The 17,920-nt window shown below is 39.2% G+C and overlaps 1 protein-coding gene across 2 annotated transcripts in view; it reads left to right on the top strand.

Moving 5' to 3' along the window:
• pcdh15 (protocadherin-related 15) overlaps window positions 1–17,920 on the top strand; it is a 709,890-nt gene that overhangs the window by 362,274 nt on the left and 329,696 nt on the right. For both annotated transcript variants that reach the window (XM_031905917.1, XM_031905916.1), the window contains exon 11: window positions 8,000–8,112. In XM_031905917.1, coding sequence (XP_031761777.1) covers window positions 8,000–8,112 — 113 coding nt within the window. The remainder of the gene's footprint in view (window positions 1–7,999; window positions 8,113–17,920) is intronic.

Below are 17,920 nucleotides of genomic sequence, written 5' to 3'. Positions count from 1 at the left end.
TGTACAATACTTTTGCAACGATAAAAAACGCGGCGGAAAACGCGGCGCGAACCCAAACTGTGAACATACGCTGAAAGTTCGCGAACATACGCGTTCGCGAACACCCGATGTTCGCCGGCGAACAGTTTGCTACATCTCTGCTCTCCATTCATTAATATCCTTAAGGACTGGAGCCCAAAATTACACTACATACTTGAGGTGAGGCCTTACCAGGGACCTATAAAGAGGCCCTGGTTCAGTTCCTTTTAAAAATTATGTGCACAATTTCTAAAAATTTGATTTAAGAAGTACATTTAGAGACATATTGATTATTTTTGCCTATAGCAGCCAATTACATTTGAACATCCACCTACAAGTTAGAAAACAAATGCAAAGATCTGATTGGTCGCTATGCCCAATATCACCAGTGATGGTGACTTATACACTATAATAAAGATGCCCCTGACTGTAATCACAAATTTTATACAAAATCATTCCCACCTTTTTTTGTACCTGTTTTGTTACCATTTAGGTCCTTGCATCTGTTGCATCTGAATGTTCTGAAAGTTCTAACATAAAGGTGGAAAACAAAAACATTCAAAAGGAAGATATTTTAAGAGACGGTCTGTCTTCAGAAAATGATCTAATTTTCTGTTTATGTTCTAATAGTTGCTATGTTCATTTAAAACTTAATTTAAAGCAGAACTATACCCCCAGAATGAATACTTAACCAACAGTTTATATCATATTAAGTGACCTACTGTATTTAAGAATCTTGCCAAACTAGAATATATATATATCAGTAAATATTGCCCTTTTACATCATTTCCCTTGAGCCGCCATTTAGTGATGGGCTGTGTGCTCCCTCAGAGATCAGCTGACAGGAAGTGATGCAGCTCTAACTGTAACAGGAAGTAGTGTGGGAGCAAAAGGCAGAACTCTGCCCATTCATTGGCTGATGGGGCCTAGCATGTATGTGTGCCTTGGCTTGTTTGTGTGCACTGTGACTCCTATGATCCCAGGGGTACATAAAAGAGCAATTTTCTCATACCAAATACCAATTCCTTATTAAACTGTAGTTAGAGATTAGCAAATGCTTGAAGACATACCAGCATTCTCTTGATGCAAAGGTCTCAGGCAAATTAGCTATAGATTGACTTTACAGCACTCCCGTTCCACAATCACAATCAAGATCGAAGAATTGCAGCACATTTACATTCCGACAAATTAATTACATGAAGGCTAATTTCTTCTTGTAGTAAAGCATTTGATTAAGGGCATGGTTTGTTTTAGATGCTTCTCTGCCAAAGTAAAAGCACTTTGAGAAAGACAAACAAATACAGGTAATAGAAATGTCAATACAATGCGGAGAATCCGACAACATTCATTCATATGGTACAATGCGTAGCTCTCCTATTGTGCTAATATGGTGTTACATACTGTTCTTGCAAAACGGGCGCAAAGTTTCGGCATGGAAAATTTGCAGTTACGTCGGAAAAAAAGTCACGGACGCGTAAAAAAAAACCTGGGGTCGTGACAGAAAAAGTTGCGATTGTGTCAAAAAAGGCGCATTTCGCAAATTTTTCTGAGGTTTTGGTGAAGCGAAAAGGACAGATTCGCTCAACACTAAGGGGCTGATTTACTAAGACACGATTTCGAATCCGAATTGGAAAAATTCCGATTGGAAACGAACATTTTGCGACTTTTTCGTATTTTTTGCGATTTTTTTCGGCGTCTTTGCGATTTTTGCGTAAAAACACGAGTTTTTCGGCGTCTTTACGTTTTTTGCGTAAAAACGCGAATTTTTCGATGTCTTTACGAAAGTTGCGCAAAGTCGCGATTTTTTCGTAGCGTTAACACTTGCGCGCAAAGTCGCGCCTTTTTCGTAGCGTTAAAACTTAAAAGGCGCGACGTTTCGCGCAAGTTTTAACGCTACGAAAAAATTGCGACTTTGCGCAACTTTCGTAATGGCTACGAAAAACTCGCGTTTTTACGCAAAAATCTTAAAGATGCCGAAAAAATCACGTTTTTACGCAAAAATCGTAAAGGCGCCGAAAAAAATCGCAAAATTACCAATCATTACGAAAAAAACGCAATCGGACGCATTCGGCCCGTTCGTGGGTTAGTAAATGTGCCCCTAAGGGGCTGATTTACTAATTCACGAATCCAAATCGCGAATGGGAAAAAATCGGATTGGAAACGAACATTTTGCGACTTTTTCGTATTTTTTGCGATTTTTTCGTCACCGTCGCGACTTTTTCGTAGCCGTTACGACTTGCGCAAATTGTCACGACTTTTTCGTAGCCGTTACCAATTGTCACAACTTTTTCGTATTGAACGTTAGTAAACAGCGGGCAAACCTTTCCGATTTTTTCGCAACGGCTACGAAAAAGTAACGGGTACGAAAAAAAAGTTGCAACGGCGAGGAAAAAAAATCACAAAATACCAATCATTACAAAAAAAACCCATTCGGACGCTTTCGATCCGTTCGTGGATTAGTAAATCGGCCCCTAACTATTGCATAAATTGTATATTTTTGTCTTTCTAATTCACTATTTTTGCTGAATAACATTTGTCATTTTAATGTAATGTATATATTGAACTGTCCTTGGCAAAAGAAACCTGACCAAATTAATGTGTAATTACTAGGGGTGCACAGAATCCAGGATTTGGTTCGGTATTCGGCCAGGATTTGGCCTTTTTCGGCAGGATTTGGATTTGGCCGAATCCATGGTCCTGGCTGAACCGAATCCAAATTCGAATTAGCATATGCTAATTAGGATTTGAAAGGGTTAAATGTCCGCGTGAACACGGAAGTGAAACGTTTACCTCTTTCTGATCCTAATTAGCATTCAGATTCTGTTCTGTATTCTCCCAAATACCTTGGGATGGATTCGGGGGTTGAGCCAAACCCCAAAAAACTGGTTTCGGTGCATCCTTAGTAATTACTTTCACTATTCTTGGATATTATCTTATCAGCAGTGTCAGACTGGGCCAATGGGACACTTGTGGCAGCCCCAGTGGGCCCCATACACACAAAAATCCAACACTGCGTAGTGAAGAGTGCATCTGTCCCGTTTCATTTCACCAAAGAATTCATGAAACTGCTGAATAAGTTGCAAAACGGTGAAAAATTCACAAAATGCGGCTACCTCATGACCTTTTTAATGCAACCGCAACTTACTCAACCGCAACCAACTTATTTGACTTGACTGTGACTTTTTTTTTAACACTACCGCAACTTTTTTTGAGGTGACCGCGACTTTTTCAACACATTGTGAGTTTTTGTTGCGGCTAATTTTTGCAAAAAAAGTTCGCCAATGGCGAAATGCTGAATTTCGCTGAGAATCCATGCCTGGGGAAAAAAATAGCCCAGCACTGGTGATGAGCGAATCTTGCTCTTTTTTATTATTATTTTAGGGTGAAGCAAAATGGGACAGATTTGCTCATCGCTACTTACTATTAGTGAGGAGCAAATTTTTTTTGCCAGGCATGGATTGCAGTGATACTCTGCATTTCCCCATCGGTAAATTTTTTCACAAAAATTTGCTGCGGAAAAGTCGCAGTTGTGTCAAAAATATGTTGCACGCATCAAAAAAAGTTGCGTTTTGCCAATTTTTCAGAAGTTTCACACAGTTTTTGGTGAAGCGAAACTGGGACAGATTCGCTCATCACAACTTACCGTTTTATGAAGATGATTACATTGGATAAGCCAGTAACAGTCATAAGGTGATATAGTGCTGGGCGGTATACCGGTATATACCGAACACCGTTTTTTTAAAAAAAAAATGATTTTTAACTTACCGGCATACCGGTGTGGGCGCCTCCTGGCAATTTTTCTTACTATTTCCGGGTTGTGCGCCCGATGTTCGCCGGCGAACAGTTTGCTACATCTCTGCTCTCCATTCATTAATATCCTTAAGGACTGGAGCCCAAAATTACACTACATACTTGAGGTGAGGCCTTACCAGGGACCTATAAAGAGGCCCTGGTTCAGTTCCTTTTAAAAATTATGTGCACAATTTCTAAAAATTTGATTTAAGAAGTACATTTAGAGACATATTGATTATTTTTGCCTATAGCAGCCAATTACATTTGAACATCCACCTACAAGTTAGAAAACAAATGCAAAGATCTGATTGGTCGCTATGCCCAATATCACCAGTGATGGTGACTTATACACTATAATAAAGATGCCCCTGACTGTAATCACAAATTTTATACAAAATCATTCCCACCTTTTTTTGTACCTGTTTTGTTACCATTTAGGTCCTTGCATCTGTTGCATCTGAATGTTCTGAAAGTTCTAACATAAAGGTGGAAAACAAAAACATTCAAAAGGAAGATATTTTAAGAGACGGTCTGTCTTCAGAAAATGATCTAATTTTCTGTTTATGTTCTAATAGTTGCTATGTTCATTTAAAACTTAATTTAAAGCAGAACTATACCCCCAGAATGAATACTTAACCAACAGTTTATATCATATTAAGTGACCTACTGTATTTAAGAATCTTGCCAAACTAGAATATATATATATCAGTAAATATTGCCCTTTTACATCATTTCCCTTGAGCCGCCATTTAGTGATGGGCTGTGTGCTCCCTCAGAGATCAGCTGACAGGAAGTGATGCAGCTCTAACTGTAACAGGAAGTAGTGTGGGAGCAAAAGGCAGAACTCTGCCCATTCATTGGCTGATGGGGCCTAGCATGTATGTGTGCCTTGGCTTGTTTGTGTGCACTGTGACTCCTATGATCCCAGGGGTACATAAAAGAGCAATTTTCTCATACCAAATACCAATTCCTTATTAAACTGTAGTTAGAGATTAGCAAATGCTTGAAGACATACCAGCATTCTCTTGATGCAAAGGTCTCAGGCAAATTAGCTATAGATTGACTTTACAGCACTCCCGTTCCACAATCACAATCAAGATCGAAGAATTGCAGCACATTTACATTCCGACAAATTAATTACATGAAGGCTAATTTCTTCTTGTAGTAAAGCATTTGATTAAGGGCATGGTTTGTTTTAGATGCTTCTCTGCCAAAGTAAAAGCACTTTGAGAAAGACAAACAAATACAGGTAATAGAAATGTCAATACAATGCGGAGAATCCGACAACATTCATTCATATGGTACAATGCGTAGCTCTCCTATTGTGCTAATATGGTGTTACATACTGTTCTTGCAAAACGGGCGCAAAGTTTCGGCATGGAAAATTTGCAGTTACGTCGGAAAAAAAGTCACGGACGCGTAAAAAAAAACCTGGGGTCGTGACAGAAAAAGTTGCGATTGTGTCAAAAAAGGCGCATTTCGCAAATTTTTCTGAGGTTTTGGTGAAGCGAAAAGGACAGATTCGCTCAACACTAAGGGGCTGATTTACTAAGACACGATTTCGAATCCGAATTGGAAAAATTCCGATTGGAAACGAACATTTTGCGACTTTTTCGTATTTTTTGCGATTTTTTTCGGCGTCTTTGCGATTTTTGCGTAAAAACACGAGTTTTTCGGCGTCTTTACGTTTTTTGCGTAAAAACGCGAATTTTTCGATGTCTTTACGAAAGTTGCGCAAAGTCGCGATTTTTTCGTAGCGTTAACACTTGCGCGCAAAGTCGCGCCTTTTTCGTAGCGTTAAAACTTAAAAGGCGCGACGTTTCGCGCAAGTTTTAACGCTACGAAAAAATTGCGACTTTGCGCAACTTTCGTAATGGCTACGAAAAACTCGCGTTTTTACGCAAAAATCGTAAAGATGCCGAAAAAATCACGTTTTTACGCAAAAATCGTAAAGGCGCCGAAAAAAATCGCAAAATTACCAATCATTACGAAAAAAACGCAATCGGACGCATTCGGCCCGTTCGTGGGTTAGTAAATGTGCCCCTAAGGGGCTGATTTACTAATCCACGAATCCAAATCGCGAATGGGAAAAAATCGGATTGGAAACGAACATTTTGCGACTTTTTCGTATTTTTTGCGATTTTTTCGTCACCGTCGCGACTTTTTCGTAGCCGTTACGACTTGCGCAAATTGTCACGACTTTTTCGTAGCCGTTACCAATTGTCACAACTTTTTCGTATTGAACGTTAGTAAACAGCGGGCAAACCTTTCCGATTTTTTCGCAACGGCTACGAAAAAGTAACGGGTACGAAAAAGTCGAAACAATTTACGAAAAAGTTGCAACGGCGAGGAAAAAAAATCACAAAATACCAATCATCACAAAAAAAACGCATTCGGACGCTTTCGATCCGTTCGTGGATTAGTAAATCAGCCCCTAACTATTGCATAAATTGTATATTTTTGTCTTTCTAATTCACTATTTTTGCTGAATAACATTTGTCATTTTAATGTAATGTATATATTGAACTGTCCTTGGCAAAAGAAACCTGACCAAATTAATGTGTAATTACTAGGGGTGCACAGAATCCAGGATTTGGTTCGGTATTCGGCCAGGATTTGGCTTTTTTCGGCAGGGTTTGGATTTGGCCGAATCCATTGTCCTGGCGAATTAGCATATGCTAATTAGGATTTGAAAGGGTTAAATGTCCGCGTGAACACGGAAGTGAAACGTTTACCTCCAATTCTGATCCTAATTAGCATTCAGATTCTGTTCTGTATTCTCCCAAATACCTTGGGATGGATTCGGGGGTTGAGCCAAACCCCAAAAAACTGGTTTCGGTGCATCCTTAGTAATTACTTTCACTATTCTTGGATATTATCTTATCAGCAGTGTCAGCCTGGGCCAATGGGGCACTTGTGGCAGCCCCAGTGGGCCCCATACACACAAAAATCCAACACTGCTTACCATTAGTGAAGAGTGCATCTGTCCCGTTTCATTTCACCAAAGAATTCATGAAACTGCTGAATAAGTTGCAAAACGGTGAAAAATTCACAAAATGCGGCTACCTCATGACCTTTTTAATGCAACCGCAACTTATTCAACCGCAACCAACTTATTTGACTTGACTGTGACTTTTTTTTTAACACTACCGCAACTTTTTTTGAGATGACCGCGACTTTTTCAACACATTGGGAGTTTTTGTTGCGGCTAATTTTTGCAAAAAAAGTTCGCCAATGGCGAAATGCTGAATTTCACTGAGAATCCATGCCAGGGGAAAAAAATAGCCCAGCACTAGTGATTAGTGAATCTTGCTCTTTTTTATTATTATTTTAGGGTGAAGCAAAATGGGACAGATTTGCTCATCGCTACTTACTATTAGTGAGGAGCAATTTTTTTTTGCCAGGCATGGATTGCAGTGATACTCCGCATTTCCCCATCGGTAAATTTTTTCGCAAAAATTTGCAGCGGAAAAGTCCCAGTTGCGTCAAAAATATGTTGCATGCATCAAAAAAAGTTGCGTTTTGCCAATTTTTCAGAAGTTTCACACAGTTTTTGGTGAAGCGAAACTGGGACAGATTCGCTCATCACAACTTACCGTTTTATGAAGATGATTACATTGGATAAGCCAGTAACAGTCATAAGGTGATATAGTGCTGGGCGGTATACCGGTATATACCGAACACCGTTTTTTTTTAAAAAAAAATTATTTTTAACTTACCGGCATACCGGTGTGGGCGCCTCCTGGCAATTTTTCTTACTATTTCCGGGTTGTGCGCGCTGACGTTACGTGCGCGCTGACGTCACGCGCGCAACCCGGAAATAGTAAGAAAAATTGCCAGGAGGCTCTGTGAGCTGTCGGGGGTGCCTGCGGCTGCCTGGCCAGTAAGTTATATTTATGTGAAGGGGATGGGGGGGTGTTTGGGGTGGGGGGTGCGGATAGGGGGGTGTTTGGGGTTGGGGGGGGGGTGTTTGGGGTTGGGAATGGTGTTTGGGGTGGTCACCTAATCATGCATGGGGAAAAAAAAATACCGTCAAATTCCGTGATACCGATATAATAAAAAAAATACCGTGATATAAATTTTTGGTCATACCGCCCAGCACTAAGGTGATATGTTATTCCCAGTGATTGCTTTTGTTGGGCGTTGGTTTAACGGTTTAATAGAAATGTCTGTGTCTGTGTGTTTCTAGGCACTCCTCAGAATTATGCCGAATATTTCTCTATGAACCAAACTACAGCAGTGCTCAGACTACTCAAGCCAGTAAACAGAGATTTGATCCAGAAATTTGATTTGGTTATAAAGGTAGGTGTTTATTTTTTAACCAGTGAAGTGAATATTTTAAAAATGATTGCATGCATTGATGCCATTTACTAATTAATTTATGAAATGCCTTTCCATAATTCGGAGCTTTCTGGATAACAGGTTTCCGGATAAGGGATCCCATCCCTGTAGTAGATGTCAATGGAAGCAGTCTCAACCATTTAGTCAATTTTGAGCTTGTTCAGTTTTTCAAAAAAATGTTGAGCTTTGCAACTCATAAAGCGGAAATAAATTAGCCCTATTGTCTTTTGAGTTGTTCTAAATGTCAATGTATTATTAGAATAAAACATTTTTTTATGAATCATAACAATGTTTACATAATTACACATTCTGTTACGACAGCTAGAGATCAGTACAATAGACTTAGACAATAGACACAAAACTTTTTCTTATTTAAGGATGAAGGGTAAGGGTATATACAGTTCCATTATTCCATTGGTAAGAGTGCAATGGTTACATGACCTTGACATAAAGTAGTAGTGGTTGTGGTTGTGAATAGCTACAACTTAGTCATCCCACGTAATATAAACATTACTGGGGCCACAAGTCCTAACCCCCGGCTATTATTCCAGATCTTAATGATAGTACAATGAACATGATCTACCCACAGAGAAGCAGAGTAATCAGAAGACGTAGGTAGCAAGGTTCATTGCTAAGTTGCAATATTGGGAACATTTTCCTGCTGTTGCTACTGTTTTTGCATCTCATTGTACTGAAGGGTGGGATGTTTGAAACTTCCAAGTATATTTGCAATATTTACAACAGCCTAAGAGTGAAGACACACTGAGCTACTTAGTAGCAGCTACTTTTTCACAGCTATTAAACACCAGAAAATACCCTACCGTAGACCAGGCGTCCCCAACCTTTCTTACTTGTGAGTGGCAAATGTAAAAAGACTTGGGTAGCAACACAAGCACCATAAAAGTTCATGGAGGTGCCAAAATAAGGGCTGTGATTGGCTATTAGGCAGCCTCTATGCATACTATCAGCTTACAGGGGCTTTATTTGGTAGGAAATCTTGTTTTTATTCAACCAAAACTTGCCCCCAAGTCAGGAATTCAAAAAAAACTGCCTTGTTTGGGGGCACTGAGAGCAACATCCAAGGGGTTGGGGAGCAACATGTTGCCCCTGAGACACTGGTTGGGGATCACCGCCATAGACAATACTGAGAATTAGGGATGTAGCGAACCTCAAAAAAAAAAGTTTGCGAACGCGTTCGCGAACTTACAACAAAAAGCGTGAATATTCACGAATTTTGCGAACCCCATAGACTTCAATGAGAAGGCGAACTTTAAAACCTAGAAAAGCCATTTCTGGCCTGAAAACTAATTTTAAAGTTGTTTAAAGGTTGCCACGACCTGGACAGTGACATGCAGGAGGGGGATCAAGGGCAAAAATTTAGCTGAAAAATACTTTGTTGGCACAGCGTTGCGTAAAATCGCAAAGGCAGCTGGCAGGAAATACGCGGAAATACGCAGCGGTTTTTACTATTTCGCGCTATTACCGCCATGGAAACTGGATTTGCGGAAAAACGCCATGTGTGGCTTGCACGGCGTTTTTAGGCCGAGAAAAAACGCAGCGTAAAAACGCCACGCAAACCCAAATTACGAACATATGAGGAAACACCAGATGTTCGCACGAATTAGTTCGCCAGCGAACAGTTCGCGACATCTCTACTGAGAATTGCCTCTGCTAAAACACATGTAGAGACAATTATCAGTAAATGATCAGCATTGTCTATCTTAGTAGCCACAACAAGTAGCTGCTACTAGTAGCTTTGTGTGTCTTCACCCTAATATGTAGTACACTACTGCTGAACATGTATAGGACATCATTGCAATTGATATACAATGGCGCCCTGTAGCTAAGGTCTAGGGTTGTGCAATCCTTGAGCTCTCTTGAATCCGATATATAAAACTAAGGTTTTATGAAACCCATCACACTATAGTTTACATCTCTGTATGATATAATCAAAGCAGTTGCAATAAAATATCATGATAAACATAATAATATGTCAAAGGCAAAAAAAGTCAAAAACAGTTTAGGATAATAATACCAATACAGCGTTGCCTGATCATAATAAATTGTTGGAATTAGAATTCAATATTTCCAGGTATTATTGAAATGGCTGTGTTTTGTATGCAGTCAAGGGTATAATAAGCCAGGTATCAGTCTTCCAAAATTATAGCATGCCACCTGCTTGAATAATAGCTTCCTCCTATAGTACTGCTCGGAGACCTTTCCAACCAGAAGCAGCAGATAGGCTTTTTTTTTTTATTGACAGCTGAGAACCTTTCTCATCTCCCCCTAAGGCTCGGAAATCTAGCGTCGGACTTTAATCTTTATAACGTTTTTTTGTTTTACGATGTATTTGTAATGAACCTGAAAAGTCAAGTCTAGCTACTGCAATAAGAGGAAATCCATTTCTTTACAACGTTTTATATCATCGATAGCTTCATGTGCATCAGAAGAAAAAAAAAAAAAATCCTGGGCAGAGGGCGGTGTGAATGGATTTGAAGACTTTCTGCTTAATATTTCATTTTTTGGGCAGCTAGTTTCTTGGTTCCCACACATTGTAGTGATGTCATTACTCTGAAGCGTGTCTGATGTCATCATTGCTGTGCCACATCTCTATAAATCATTGACACTAGTGATGGGCGAAAAGTTTCGCCAGGCATGGATTCGCGGCAAATTTCCGCTTTTCGCCATTGGCGGATTGTTTCGCGAATTGGATGAAAAAATTTTCTGCAGAAAAATTCGTCGCACGTCCAAAAATTGTCGCTGGCGTCAAAAAAGAATAGTCGCGGGCGACAAAATAATAGCAGCGGGCGACGAAACAATAGCTGCACGACAAAATAATAGCCGCGGGCGACGAAACAATAGCCGCGCGACAAAATAATAGCCGCGGGCGACAAAACAATAGCCGCGTGCGACAATTTTTTTGTTGTTGCACGACATTTTCGCCGTTTCGCAAATTTTTCGCCATTTCGCGGATCTTATGAAAGATTTGCGAATTTTCCGGCGAAGCGAAACTGAACAGATTCGCTCATCACTAATTGACACGCCTAAACCATGTTGACGCCTACCAAACAGACACATGACTTCCTTAGAGTAAACATGTAGCATCATTACACAGAATGTTAAATCAGTTGTATCAAACCCCGCCTACAATCTAATTTCCCTACAATGTGTACAGGCTAGGGTCAGCTTCATCAGAAGTCAAGTAATTGACCAGTGTGTTTTGCCCTGTGAAAGTAAAAGGGATTCTGTCCTGATTTTTATGTTATAGGATTTATTGCTAAAGTATACTGTGTACATTGCAAATAGTTTATTCTACCATTTAAAATTTCTTCTTGGACCAATGTTGGTTGTAATATCAGTGTGTAGGCACAACTTCGGGTCACTGTGTCTGATCCTAAGCTTTCAGAAAGAACAAGAACTTCACAATGAAACTGCTTACAGATAAGCTATTGTTTCTCCTATTCAATGTAACTGGTTGATTCATGACTTGGGTGAGCCAGACTTGGATTTTTACTATTGACTGCTATTCTCATATATACCACTAGGTGGTTCAGGGGAGCATTATTTGCAATGCAGGTGTCAGGGAGCTGCTATCTTGTTGCCTTAGCAGCGTTCTGCTAATTGGCTGCTTAGGGGAAAGAAGGGAGGGTAAGATATCACTCCAACTTACAACAAAGCAGTAAAGAAAGACTAAAGTTTATCAGAGCACAAGTCACATGGCTGAGGGCACCTGGACAACTAAAAATATGTCTAGCCCCACATTGAATTTCAAAAATAAATATAAAAATAAATTGGTTTTCCCTTTTAAATGATTTCAATGCAGAATTCGTATGGAGGAGCTCTACTGACTGATGTGTTTTGTAGGAATATGTTTTCCTGCAACAGAATCTCTTTAACCAGAGTACCCAGAGGGCCTTCACTTAAACATAGGGGAGAACATACAAGTCCAGTAAACTATTATTACAATATAGCAATGCTGACAACTAGTCCGTGTCATTGATAATAAACGTAAGTAGTGATGAGCGAATCTGTTCCGTTTCGCCATAAAATTCGCGAAACAGCCATAAAATTCTGTTTTGTCGGCTGTGTGTTTTTTTTTTCCACATCTTTTTTTTTTTCTATGTGACTGCGCCTATTTTGCCACGACTGCACCCATTTTAACGGGACCGTGACTTTTTTTTTTTGCGAATTTTCGCAGAAGTTTCACTGCAAATCTATGCCTGGCGAAAAAAATTCGCTCATCACTAAACATATGCAGTAGTGGAGCCTCAAATAGTATGACAGCCTGATATAGAACCCCACCCTCATATTTTCCATTTTGAAGTGATGGATTCTGGGACTTAATTGCCCTCTGTGGGCATTGCATAGATTCTCTAGAAGAGACCTCAAGTCTAGTGATGAGTGAATCCGCGAAAACGCGTTTGGCGCAGCTGTGCCCATTTTGAAACGACTGCAACTTTTTTTGATGCTCAATTCATTTTTTTGCAATGAATTTTCGCAAAACAATTTGCCGCGAATTGCTGCGAATCCATACATGCCTAAAAAATTCGCTTATCACCACTCAAGTCCCATCACTTTATAATGGGAAAAAATTGTATGGGGGGTATTGACTGATTCTGTGGCTTATTTTTGAAAGTTCAGATAGTGTTTATGTACTGGGGATATTTTTTCCATTTAACTTTGGAAGTATTTCCGTTATCTCTCCCCCTTCTTTATACTTATAAGCACTTGTGGGATTAGGTTATACTCTGCTAAAGGCAGTTTGTTATCAGCGCTCACTCCTACAGCCTTGCCTGCTGCCTGTTTGGGTGCCGTTATAGACTTAAGCTTATAACAAAGACCCCCATATATAATAAACTTGCATAAACAAACTGAGACTGTATTCTTTAATATATATTTTTTTGGTTTGGGCAAAAATATCAGCTTTATAAGCCGCCATTAAAATCAATTAATAAACGTGATCCTTCGCTGCTTCCCAAGCAAAGGGGAAATGAAGGCACAGGACAAGGACTTTATTACTGTTGTAGTTAGAGAAAACCTTAATGCGTTAAATAAAAATGAAATATATTTAAAGCCGCGTTCATCGGGCTACATGTGTACCTCAGTAATTGCCTCTTTGATCTTATGACCTTTCAGAAACTTGAAATAAAATAAGTTGATGCATAATCATGGGGCTTGTTCAAATGTAATTTCTGCTGATTTCCCATGCCACTTGTAATTACATAACTGCTAGATAACAGTGTTCTAGAAGAAAGCACTTGACCGGGCTTCTTTTGGATTCCTGACTGTCAGTTTATTATAAATCTATTCAGTTTACAGTATATTTATCCTGCTTGCCAAATGCATTTGCCTTTTAGGACCTTTCTCTTATGGGTTGATAATGTACTGAAGAAAAATAAAAGTAACGGAAAATAGTAGTTACACTGACACCTGGAAAAAAAAGATATTTCATTATACAAAAAAAATGGTGTGTAGGCGCCATCTACCTGCATTGTGCCTGAGTCTGAGCTTTCAGAAGGTGCCAGCGCTACACATTAGAACTGCTTTCAGCTAACCTATTGTTTCTCCTACTCCCATGTAACTGGAGGAGTCCCAAGCCAGACTTGGATTTCTTACTATTGAGAGCTATTCTGATACCTACTGGGAGCTGCTATCTTGCTCTCTTCCCATTGTTCTGTTGATCGGCTGCTGGGAGGGGGGGGTATCACTCCAATTTGCAGCGCAGCAGTAAAGTGTGACTGAGTCTGAGCTTTCAGAAGGAGCCAGCGCTACACATTAGAACTGCTTTCAGCTAACCTATTGTTTCTCCTGCTCCCATGTAACTGGAGGAGTCCCAAGTCGGACTTGGATTTCTTACTATTGAGTGCTATTCTGATACCTACTGGGAGCTGCTATCTTGCTCCCTTCTCATTGTTCTGCTGATCGGCTGCTGGGGGTGAGGGGGGATATCACTCCAACTTGCAGCGCAGCAGTAAAGTGTGCCTGAGTCTGAGCTTTTAGAAGGAGCCAGCGCTACACATTAGAACTGCTTTCAGGTAACCTATTGTTTCTTCTACTCCCATGTAACTGGAGGAGTCCCAAGCTGGACTTGGATTTCTTGCTATTGAGTGCTATTCTGATACCTACTGGGATCTGCTATGTTGCTCCCTTCCTATTGTTCTGCTGATCGGCTGCTGGGGGGGGTGGGGATATCACTCCAACTTGCAGCGCAGCAGTAAAGAGTGCCTGAAGGCTGCTGGGAAGGAAAGGGAGGGGGATGATATCACTCCAAATTACAGCTCAGCAGTAAAGAGAGACTGAAGTTTATCAGAGCACAAGTCACATGGCTGTGGGCACCTGGCAATGTAAGGAAATGATAGCCTCATGTTTGCCCTTTTAAAAAATGTATTTCAATACAGGATTCTGTAGGAGCATCACTATTAAAAATGCAAGTTTCCCATGACAGTATTCCTTTGAAGAACAATGCCTCTACTGTTCTAACAGTCTAGCTTTGAATATGCAACAAATGCACAATATGGCCAGTGTGGCACTAACCTTAGTGGTCATACTAATTTGCAGTTGATTGCTTTGCCCCACTACTATCTTGACAAAACAGACAAACAGGATACCCTTCTACAATCCAAGTTCCTTTGTAGCAGTATCTAGAACAGTGGTTCTCAACCTTCCTAATGCCGCAACCCTTTAATACAGTTCCTCATGTTGTGGTGACCCCCAACCATAAAATTATTCCTAAGACCATCGGAAATACAGTATGTGTTTTCCAATGGTCTTAGGCAACCCCTGTGAGAGTCGTTCAACCCCCAAAGGGGTCCCAACTCACGGGTTGATAACCGCTGATCGAGAACTTGTTTTGAGGAACATTCTACATGCAATGTGTTTAATAAAGGACTTTCAAACCCATCAAGCTTACAATAAACAAATCACCTCTCTGTGCATTATGAAAAACTTGTGGGACACGTTTATGTTCTCTAATTACAGTAACTGAAGCTGATTTTGATAGACATCAAGACCTTTTGTATATTAGTTTTTGAATTATAAAGTGTCATCTGTAAGAGACAAAGTAAAGAACAGAGACATGGGCTGAATTATAAGCAGGTTTCCGGATGGCTGAGATACCATGCCTGGTACTTATCCTGTTATATTTACATAGACATCATGAGCATCATGTTAGCGATCCATTACAGAAGCATTTGGAAAAGTGTATTAAAATCACTTTAATCACACTTCAGAGAGTAGAATAGATTGTCTGCCCTCTGAAATGTGCAATAGCCTCAATGTTCGGTTTGTTCTCGGAGATTATATGAGGAAATATCAATGATAACATATGGAAGTTAACGTAGCCTCTTAAGGCAAATATTCAACAATCAGTCAATTAATGATGCAGTTATCCCAAGCAATGGACCTAATTAGATTGTAGCCAGCTGCCGCTTCCATGCAAGAATGAGCTACTGTTGTGCATCTGCTGACCTGTGTTGTTTAATCATTTCTCAGGCTTGCCGTCTCCTCATCAGTAAATGATAATATTTATTTTGATATGTTTCACGGTTGTAGAAGCAGAATTGTTGCTGCTTCTTGTCATGTTATATCTCGTGTTGTAAAAACAAACGTGTCCCTTTTGTAGCACTGGGTACATATCTTCTAATTTCCTACTGATCATTTCTTCTACCACTGTAATTTGATTTTCATCTTGATGAGATAGAATCATAAAGGGCTACTATAGGGTACCTTAAATGGATTCTATCATGGGGAAATGTGTGACAAAAGGATCCTGCATTGGAATCCATTTTCCAAAAAAGCAAACAGATTTTTTTTTATAGACATATTTTTAGTTTCCCAGGTGTCCTCAGTCATGTGACTTGTTCTGATAAACTTTTGTCACAGTTTACTGCTTTGCTGCAAGTTTGAGTGATATCACCTTCCCTCTACCTCCCCCCCAGCAGCTACTCAGCCGAACAACAGGAAGGTAGCATAATATCAGCTTACTGACACCTGTATTGCTAAATGCTCCCATGCCCCACCTAGTGGTAGATATAGAATAGCATTCAATAGCACAAATCTGGCTGAGCCAAGTCATCACTCCTCCAGTTACATTGAATACTAGAAACAATAGCTTATCTAAAAGCAGTTCTATTGTGAAGTTCTGAAAGCTCAGACTCAATGCACTGAGATGGCGCCTACACACCAATATTACAGCTAAAAAATACATTTATTGGATCAAGAATAATATTTTAGATGGTAGAGTAAATTATTTTCAATATGAAAAGTGTAATATAGTAATAAAAACTATAGCATAAAACTCATGATAGATGTATTTTTCCATTCCAATTTTGTTTCCTATCAAGTGTAATATATGTAGTTATAAAACAAAATTGTAGGGGACTTACAGAGACATTCAAGTGGCTTTAGGGTTCTTGAATGATAACTTAATGTTACCTTTAAGAGTAACCTAAGCTCCCCAAGAGCTAAGTGAAGCTAAATTACCTTAGTGAAAGGGTTGATGTATTAGTGTAGTGTTTTTATGGCAAGGAAATGCAAATGTCTATGCTTCTGAGCTCAAGTACCAACAATAGATAATTATTTTGTTTTTACACTTACTACTTCCTGCTCCTAATTCCCGTAACCTCCTGTCAACTGAGTCATTTTAAAGAGAGATAATGAGCTCTTTAGAGATAATGAACCCTGTGTAAACAACCACACCACTTGACTACACTGTGACGTCTCTTCTGGTTTATGGATAAACAGAATTTCGGAATGCGCTGCTAATTTGATGAGTTACCGTCTCCTTTTGCTTACAAGAACCACAGAAAGTTGGAAACTGTAGTTGGAAAAGTAGTTTCACTTTCTCAATTTAGTTTCTTTGATCTATGTTCCGTCCAAGTCTTATTCTTTGAATGCTTATTGGCCAACAGGACAATAGCAGCACTGAGCACACTAAGGGGTATATTTATCATGCTGTGTAGATAGATAGATAGATAGATAGATAGATGATAGATAGATGATAGATAGATGATAGATAGATAGATAGATAGATAGATACATAGATAGATAGATACATAGATAGATAGATACATAGATAGATAGATACATAGATAGATAGATAGATAGATAGATAGATAGATAGATAGATAGATAGATAGATAGATAGATAGATAGATAGATAGATATATAGATAGATAGATAGATAGATAGATAGATACATAGATAGATAGATACATAGATAGATACATAGATAGATACATAGATAGATAGATAGATAGATAGATAGATAGATAGATAGATAGATAGATAGATAGATAGATAGATGATAGATAGATAGATGATAGATAGATAGATGACAGATAGATAGATACATAGATAGATGGATAGATGATAGATAGATGATAGATAGATAGATAGATAGATAGATAGATGATAGATAGATAGATCGATAGATAGATGATAGATAGATAGATAGATACATAGATAGATAGATAGATAGATACATAGATAGATAGATAGATAGATAGATACTGTAGATAGATTGACTCTAGGGGGTATATTTATCATACTGTGTAAAAAGTGGAGTAAAACATCACCGGTGATGTTGTTTATAGCAGCCAATCAGATGCTTTGCTTTGGTTTTCTAAATGTTGAAATCTAATTGCTGATTGGTTGCCCTGGGCAACATCACCGGTAATCCTTCACTCTCCTTTTTACACAGCATGATAAATATACCCCTACAATTCTCAGTGTAAGGCTGTAATATACTTTCTTGATGTCTACTAGAAGC

Source organism: Xenopus tropicalis, chromosome 7, assembly GCF_000004195.4.
Source record: "Xenopus tropicalis strain Nigerian chromosome 7, UCB_Xtro_10.0, whole genome shotgun sequence".
Classification (NCBI taxonomy): Eukaryota; Metazoa; Chordata; class Amphibia; order Anura; family Pipidae; genus Xenopus; species Xenopus tropicalis.
Note: the sequence above shows the minus strand (reverse complement) of the source record. Positions and strands in the feature narration are given on the sequence as shown.